At 47.0% G+C, this 8,646-nt stretch overlaps 1 protein-coding gene across 1 annotated transcript in view; it reads left to right on the top strand.

The window, feature by feature from the left end:
- COL9A3 (collagen, type IX, alpha 3) overlaps positions 1–8,646 on the top strand; it is a 39,859-nt gene that overhangs the window by 10,774 nt on the left and 20,439 nt on the right. Inside the window, exons 3-8 of the mRNA XM_010132068.1 lie at positions 284–337; positions 4,973–5,008; positions 5,630–5,653; positions 6,171–6,224; positions 6,846–6,899; positions 7,624–7,665. Coding sequence (XP_010130370.1) covers positions 284–337; positions 4,973–5,008; positions 5,630–5,653; positions 6,171–6,224; positions 6,846–6,899; positions 7,624–7,665 — 264 coding nt within the window. The remainder of the gene's footprint in view (positions 1–283; positions 338–4,972; positions 5,009–5,629; positions 5,654–6,170; positions 6,225–6,845; positions 6,900–7,623; positions 7,666–8,646) is intronic.

The raw sequence follows: 8,646 nt of genomic DNA, 5'->3' as shown, positions 1-8,646 counted from the left end.
CAGCAGGAGGAAGTGTGCAGTCAGCTTCCACAGCTTAAGCTGCAGGACAGCAACTCAAACACCACTAACGAGACCGCTGGGTGGTGGTCACCCACCCTCACAACGCACAGGGAACAGTACTGATCATTTCCCTCCAGTCTTCTCTTTTGGGATTAATGAGAGAAGAAAGTTAAGCTTTCCTGAGAGCTGGCATCCAGATGACTTTGTGGTGACAGCAACAGGAACGTCGTGCAGCAATTATTAGTTATTTCTGGTTTTACACTTTTCTTTCATTTTTTTACAGGGTTTAACAGGAAATGATGGCCCACCTGGCCCGAATGGGCCTCCAGGAGACCGTGTGAGTACCACATGAGATCCAGAGTCTCTTTAAATGACATTATCACTGCTTGTATCTATGATTTCTCATTCCTTTGTAAATTTGTGACGCTTCAGTATGGATTACGATGCCTTATTTCTCTGTAAACACCTGTAGAATACTTGGACCCTTGAAATGAAGCCCCAGGTGGCTTTTCAGCAGGCAGAGCATGAGATTCATCTTTCTTTTGCATGGCTTTGAATGGGCTTGGGTGGCCTCGGTGGTGGGAGTACCAGCACAGAACAGCTCTGGAGATATCTCAAGTAACTGAAAGATTCCTTGAAGCAGTCGATGGACTTAGTTATGAAGTTTACCGAAGTGAAGCTGTCTTGGCCTTTATTTGCTGTTTGAGTGCACAGCTGTTATGTTTATATTTACTGCTACTGTGTCTTAATGGTTGAAACTTTCGCCTCTTGTTGATTCTGGGGCTGTCCATATGGTTGACATTATTAGTTGCTTTGGCTTAGACTTCCCCAGCCAATGCAGCGGGAAATAAAAAGGCGTTTTTTTGCTCCCCGCATATTACAGCTCTGCTAAGGGGCGCCACAGGGATAGAGAAATGACTGCCTGAGATGCTACAGATGGCCTTCAGATCATCTGCAACGGGGCCAGAAAGGCACTTAGGGCCTCCTTGTGACATTAAGAACTAAACATTAGTGAGCCATTCAGCACATGGCTGAACGGCACGTCCCTGTCTGCCAGCACGGGAAGGGATAAGGCTTGTATCCACCGCTGGTTTATTGGCCTCCTGCGCTTGGGGCTGAACACACATCACAGCGTGCAGAGGTTAAAAATGGTTCAATGTATCTCGATAATCCATTCGTTGTCCTGGGGAGTTACCTGAAGCGCAAAACTCTGATTTGTCTCATCTAAGAAAAGGGATGAGCACAGAGCCGTGATCTTTGATACACTTTTCTTCCTTTCCCATGTTCCAGTGAAGTTTACTTGGCTACTGGAAAGTTGAATAGCAGGACCCAAGCATCTTGGTCACAGCTGAAAGCCCCCATCCGCGGGCCCTGCACTAAAAAACATCTCCTTTGCTTTTCCTCAAGCTCTTCCTCCTCCCCAGAGATCCAGGGCTGCAGAATCCTCACCATGCTCGTACAGCCTGTGGCAAGAGCCCCGCCCCTTCTGAGAACTGATGGCTGATTTTTAAAACAGAAAAGTTCAGGACCACCCACAGGAGACCGTGAGCAATTTTGTGCCAGTTTGATGTTCAGTGGTAGTGTTTGCCCACACCCACTTCAGCACACAAGCTCCTAGGTTGCACGGTAATGGAGCAGATAATTCCTGACCACAAGAAGTTCCTCTTCAGCCCTTGAAGCACACAAATGCTGTTGCCGTAACTATGTGCTCTGATTCGATGTGCTTCCCATGTCTCGTAAGTCGGTCTGTCAGCATGGGGCAAACTTGGGACCTCTTGTCATTTGTGGGAGCTTTTCAAGGTCAGTGGTCCATCTGGAAAATTGTTTTAATTGGTCTAATAAGAGCCTGGAAAAAGAAAAGACCTTATAAGTCTCTCGCGCACTGAAAGGGCACGTCGTTAGCCCGACTTCCGTTCTTCTACCCAGCTTTAAGAACATATTTCAGTCCCGGGAGTCACTGAAATAAGCAGGTGGCTACTGACTGTGGGGGGTTGAATTCATGCTCAACGCTGATGTCTGAGTAAGTGTGTTTTTCTGCGTGCCTGAGAGCGACGCCGTTTGGCACCTGGAAGCGGGCTCGTAAAAGGCAGGTTTCGGTAATCTGTTGCTGCGAAACATCTCTTCCTCTCTATGCCACGCTTCATCAGTCCAACCATCAGCCTGACCAGGGACAGAGCCCTGTGAAGGCACCATACCAAAGTGGGTTTTGTCTTAAGTACTCCCATCCCTATCAGCATCCCTTGGCTTTTCTCGTGCTTCTGCTCACAGGCTGGTCAGATCAAGCCTTTGTGGTTTGTTTAGGTTTTGGGTTTTGTTTTTTTTTTTTATTAAAGCCCCTTCGTTTTTAGCCAAGAACAAGCTGGATTCTGACATCGGTGCTTGGATACTGGTGCCCTTCACTGGAAAGTTTTCAAAGGCCATTTTGAATTTTGGTACTTTACACCATAAACAATGAGGAAAACATAATTATTCATAATTATTTATGAATGTCATATAATCAAGTATTTCCTGTGCTCTGTAGTTGTATATTCATGAAGTATGTTAACTTTAAAGTGAAAAATTACAGTGAGATTGTTCTTTCTCTCTTGATTAGAAAACATTGTTACCAGGAGAATGAGTTGAGTCGATGTTAGTCAAATCGGGGTGTAAATTAGAGTCTCTCCTTTGAGCTTAATGGAGTCACATCAGCTTGCTCAGGGACTCGATGATTTTTACCGCACCAGGAATATTCACTGCTGCTTGCTGCACCTTACGCCTTCAAGACAGCAAAATCAAGAGAGTAAAGTGCTAATGGTTGGATACTTTGACAACCTTTTGGCATGTTGGCCAAAGCAGGAAGGGTGGGCGCAGCCGGTTTCCTGATCCGGGGCAGGATTAGGGTGTAAGTCAGTAGGTGCCAGGAATTCAGTGATTTCTTTGCAGGAGGAGATTACGGCTTGTCCCTTACAGCCATCAGTAGTTGTAAGGACTTCAGCCTAGAGATAAAAGTGACTGGAAGGAAAGCAGCAAAGAGAAGCGAATGAGCTGACATTTGCAGCAGAGCTGATTTTTATTGGATTACAGTCTGCTCCTCAGAAGACTGCTCTTAATGAGGCCTGGGGTCCCCTGTATCTTTTCCCTTAAGCTTAACAAGGGAAAATATTTCTAAGCTCACTTGGTACAGGGAATGTTAGGAAAGGGCTGGCGTCATCCCTGGCATCGCAATAAGCTGCAGTGTTTTGGGATATTGCCCAGGTCTGCCCCTCTGCCTCATTCTCCTGGTCCTAGGGGTAGACACCGTCTAATTCCAGCTCAGGATGTTGATCTTGAGATGTTTCTGTGCAGCATTTTGAAAATATTTGGAAAACAGTTTTGGGCTGGCGAGAGGCTGAGGGAGCCCCATGCTGTGACCTCTTTGTCCCCTGCCCAGGGAGATGAGGGGTTTGCTGGCACTAGTTTAACGCAGTCCGTAAATAACAGCATGGTTTGTTCTGCGTTTAAGTCTGACACCTTCTCACTTACTATTTTAAGTTCTGCCTTTATCAGAGAGCAGCATCAGCCAAGAACAATACAACTGCAAGTGAAGAGCTGTCTGTGGCAGGGCCTGGAGGACAACGCAGCTCCTCTGCAGCTCCCCAGTGTCAGCACAGCCTAGAGGAACTCACCGCGACCGCTGTGCCAGTGCTGCTGAGCAAACTATTATTTTATTTGTCATCCATCCCAAATGATGGATGGCATTTGTGCACCTCCACCACTTCTTTTTTTTCTTTCCTTTTTTTTTTCTTTGTAAAGTAGTGACAAAATCAGGCTGCTCTCCTCAGCTGCCTGCCTCTGCTTTTCCTTCCCCCACTGCAGCAGCAGCTGCTTTCTGAGCAGGCTCCCAGACCCCAGAGCATCACCCAGTGGTACACACCCAGTATCTCTTGGAGATATCTTAGCAGCTGCTGGCCAGGGTCAACCCACCACACTGGTTCTTGTTAACTTTTATATTTCCATTTACTTTCTGTTTCAGAATTACTACCTATAGTTAATTTAACAGTCTGCTGGCCAATGTTGGCAGCTTTGCAATGCAACAAAGGGATTAAGAAGATCTCTGTGTTACTATCTTTAGTTAAGCAGGAACGTGACAGCTTCACGAATGACTTAACTCTAAGATACAATCACTGAACTCTAGTCAAGCTGAAGAGTAAGAGTGCCAGTTGGGAAAAGGAGATTGGGGATTTGCCAAGGAAGTTAGTGAAGAGAAATGTTGGTCTTCGCTTGAAGGGAAAATGTAAGAATTAATAAAATTAACTAGAACAAACCCAAATCTCGTGAGTAGTTTCACAGCATTCAGTCATTGGATCTACAACATGCAAGTATGAATGAGACTGTTTCAAATGGATGAAATCCAATTTATGAACCTTTAGGTATTGGCAGAGGTTGATCTGAGGCCAGCTGTGCCTTGCAGAAGTGTCTGTAAGTCTTTTAGGAGCAGCTCTTGTAGTCTCTACTCTGTCTTGTAGTCTCTACTCTGTCTTGTAGTCTCTACTCTGGTTTGTAGTCTCTACTCTGTCTTGTAGTCTCTACTCTGTCTTGTAGTCTCTACTCTGTCTTGTAGTCTCTACTCTGCTTTGTAGTCTCTACTCTGTCTTGTAGTCTCTACTCTGTCTTGTAGTCTCTACTCTGTCTTGTAGTCTCTACTCTGTCTTGTAGTCTCTACTCTGTCTTGACCAGCAAATGGTGAAGACAATTGCTGGGACCAGTTCTGAACATCCATCCTTACTACCTTGAAGTGTTCTTCAGTCAAGTGATTAATCAGGAATGACACAGTCCAAGAGCTTCTGTCCTTGTGCTTGTGAATGCAGCAGAATCTCCAGCTGCCTGCTGCCACTATATGACACTGCTGGAGTTCTCGGACAAAGATTGATGTTGAGGAGAGCTGGAGTTGGTGTCTACCCATATGGGAGTTTCGGTTCTATCCCTGCTAATTCACACTGTTTCTTTCCTGCAGGGTGCACTAGGACCTGCTGGGCCACGTGGACCAGCTGTAAGTAACTCCTAGAACCACACTTCTAAAGGTGGTGTTATATTTATTTATAATATAATAAATATTACGCCAAAACTATCATCAAGAGAAGACAGGAAGCTTTGTATCCCAAACAAAGGGGTCAAAGCCTGAATGAGTGACAATACTGTTTGAAGTGTTTAAATACGTACGTATGACCTGTTCTGGGAACGCAGCGCCTGGCTGTAGTCTCTGAGAGGGTGTAAAGCCAACCAGCGTGGGATAAAGACTAACGTATCAAATGCTATCAAAATTATTAGATATTAGATAATGTCTAATAGAAATGAAAAGAAAAAATAGATAAAACTAGAGTGTCGTCTTCCGAACGGTCTGTGCCCCGCTGTCGTATCACTGTACATGGCTTTACTTAGAGATGTCTCGTAGGTAACAGCGATGTAAAGGGAATACAAATCATTAGAGGCAACAAAAGGATTCATCAAGGCTCCAGCCCTGCTCTGATTGCCAATTAGAATAACTGGGGACAGGGGAACGCGAAGGAAACTTGAAAGAAAAAAAAATTAAGCAGCATTTTCTGAGAGTTGCTTTCCTTTCTGTTCGTTCAGTTTCTAAGTGATCTTTTCCTGTTTTAAATGTTGTTTCCAGGGTAAAGGACTACCAGGACCTCCAGTAAGTAATGAGACTTTGTTTCAAAGAAGAATTTTAAATTATTGTACTGGCTTTATTGGATACCCTGAGTCTTACAAAGCAACCCAAGGCCTTGGGTCCCTCTCCTGTGCCGGGCAGAGGGATGTGGAGCCCTGCAGGTCAGCAGGCTCGTGGGTTTTTCTGCTTGCCATAACCCCGGGGAAGCTGGCACTGACGGACGTTTGGGGCACAGCAGCCTTGTAATTGCTGGAAGTGACCAGTTCTGGGGCAGCTTTTATTTGATGGGTTCCTGGGGTGTCTCAGAGCTGCCCTGGTCAGAGGGGATGCAGAGGTTGGCAACGTGTGAGCGTGCTCCTTGGGAAGGCGGAGCAAAAAGAAAGATGGGCAATGGAAAGCAGCTGATTGTCTGTCTGGGTGCAGGATTGAGCTCCACGGGGGGGTTAGGCAGATGAGTACAGCCAGACTGTTGGCTTGCCCCTGGGCGTTGGCAGCTATGCAAGGTCACCATGGGTGTAAGGATCTTCTCTCTCTTCAACAGGGACCTCCAGGACCCAGTGGGCTCCCAGGTGGAAATGGATTTCGGGGTCCTCCTGTGAGTTCCTCCTACTCATTTACTGAACATGCCACGACCACAGAAGAACGAGGTTCTTTTCCAGTTTCTTACCCCATTCTGGGATGCACAAGACACTGCAAGCTCTACAGATGCCCACGGGCAATGCCGTTCCTTGCATCAGCTTGTGGAGGGTCACCCACACAGTGCAATGCCAAACTTGTAACTGCTGGCAGCCATACCTTCCTTTACCAGCTATGAGTGAGGACCAAAGAGTGGCCAATGTCACCACAGCAGGGGTTAGCTACCAGCTGGCATGTACTTCCAGCATCCTCAGAAGGAGCTACTGCACAGGCTGGGTCTGAGCTGAGAGCGCCCCTTCTGCAGAAGCGTGTCATTGTTTGGAGTGCCCACAGCTCCAGTGGAGAGGTGCAGAGCCAGGGAAGGTGCGGGGCTGGGTCCTTCTGTCCTAGTCCCTGTGCAGCTGCTGACACTGTGGTCACAGAAGCCTCTGCAGGAAGGTGCAGTTTAGTCCCCTTGGAGTTATCTTGCCCCTCACTCACAACTATGCAGTGGTGTTCGGTAGCCACCCTTCGCCTCCCTTTGCATTTTCATTGAAATTATTAAGAGAAGGAATTCTTACTATTTTTCACTGTCTTTTAGGGACCGTTTGGTCTGCCAGGATTCCCAGGGCCTCCTGGACCACCCGGACCTCCCGTAAGTTGAGACTTGCAAATAAATGTGAGAAAATTCCCATGGGGAGTCTAGAATTTTCCACTTGCTGCCAGAATGTGCGCGTTATTTGCTGCCGTTGCCTTGAGCGTTCCCTCTCCAGTCGAGGTTTCAGCAGGCTATAAACACTGTGCCCCAAGGAGAGCAGTGACTTTTCACTGGCTGCTCTTCGGTGTGTTGACCATCTCCTGTTAGTGCTGCGTGGGTGGAGGAACCCAATGACATGCAGGCTTTAGGGCATAGAGACATCTCCGGGCAGGCTTGCTGTGCTCTCAAGGTTTACGTGGTTGCTTGGATCATGATGTGTCCTTGTAGGACCAGCGAGGGGGGCTTGAAACCAGCAAGTCTTTGTTTTGGGATTGCCGTGGTGTCTCTGGAGGGTTGGAGGGACAGAGAGGTCTTTCCCAAGGAGCTTTGGTGGCCCGAGGGAAGCACAGCTGCTCTTCTAGAATTGCTGCCTTCATTACCTGAGGCTCAAGGCTCTTCCCCAAGCTCATCTTCCACCTCCAGAAGATAATTACACCCCTGACACTTCCGGTTTGAGGACTGGTGCTGCACATAATGCTCTGGGTTCAGGGACTGCGTTTTACGCTGTGGGGTTGGGTATCAGCCTCGTGCCGATCCAGCTGAGCTGGGTCTGTAAAGAAACTGTATTTCTTCCCGGTGTTTGTCTTGCTGTATTTAACAAATGACATTTCATGAATCGCAGGGTCTTCCAGGCACCCTTCACGATGGCGGTGGGGACCTGCAGGTAGGTTTTTTTTTCTGTAGCGTGAAAATATATTTTGGTTTAATCCTTGATGATGACTGTTTGTTGGCATGCTGGGGTGGCCATCAGCCCGTTTAACATGCATCGTTCAGACCTGCAGACACGGGTCTAAACTGCCTCATCGCAGCATGCACAAGTGGTGCGTGTTACCTACAAGACTGAAACGTCCTTTCAAGGAGGTAGATACGCTGGCGCTGGTTTTTTGGTTGGTCTTTGCTTTCCAGTTTGCTTTTCAAAGTGCAGGTTTTGCACATGTCCTTCATTTACAAGACAACCTGAGCATCCGGTGATTGACAACAGCTTTTCCTGCATCTGTTTCCAGTCCTGCTTTGCAAGAGAGAAGGTCGTGTGTGTCGCACTGTTTGTTTCCATGGATGGAGGCAGCAGGTTCCTCCGGGCATATGCTTTGTTCAGACTCCCTTATGAGAGAGACCTGATTCCTTTCCTCCAGGGGAACAAAAAGAGCGTTAAGTCCATGAACAATGGAAGTGACATTTCCAGATGTTGCTGCTGTTGATGTGACAGCGGCTTTGGGTTTCTAATTGCCGCGCCCCAAAAAAGCTCTGAGTCCGTTTGGACTGCCTCATGGCAAGTCACGGAGAAGTTAACAGAAACTACTTCTGCAAGTTTAATTTAAGTTACCCTGTGGAATATACTAGAAAATTAAATTTCTGCCAGAGCAGTGTTGCCTGGGGTTTTATTAAAATAAGAAACAAACAAACAAAAGAAAAGCTGCAGAAGAAAATCTTGTTCCCTCTTCACAGATTTTAGAGTGAGGCCTTTTAAGTCCCCATTAAATTTCCATGCGTGTTCTGATTTGTTCCCAGTCAAACTGGAGTTCCCACGGGGGGCTCACCCACCCCTAGACATCTGCAGACACCAGCTCACCAGTATTTGGGTGGATTTGTTACAGGTCCCCTTCCGATAAACTCCAGTGCTTGTCCTGGTTTCGTTAGGTGAGTT

The sequence above is a fragment of the Buceros rhinoceros genome, unplaced genomic scaffold, assembly GCF_000710305.1.
Source record: "Buceros rhinoceros silvestris isolate BGI_N320 unplaced genomic scaffold, ASM71030v1 scaffold15542, whole genome shotgun sequence".
In the NCBI taxonomy this organism is placed as follows: Eukaryota; Metazoa; Chordata; class Aves; order Bucerotiformes; family Bucerotidae; genus Buceros; species Buceros rhinoceros.
Note: the sequence above shows the minus strand (reverse complement) of the source record. Positions and strands in the feature narration are given on the sequence as shown.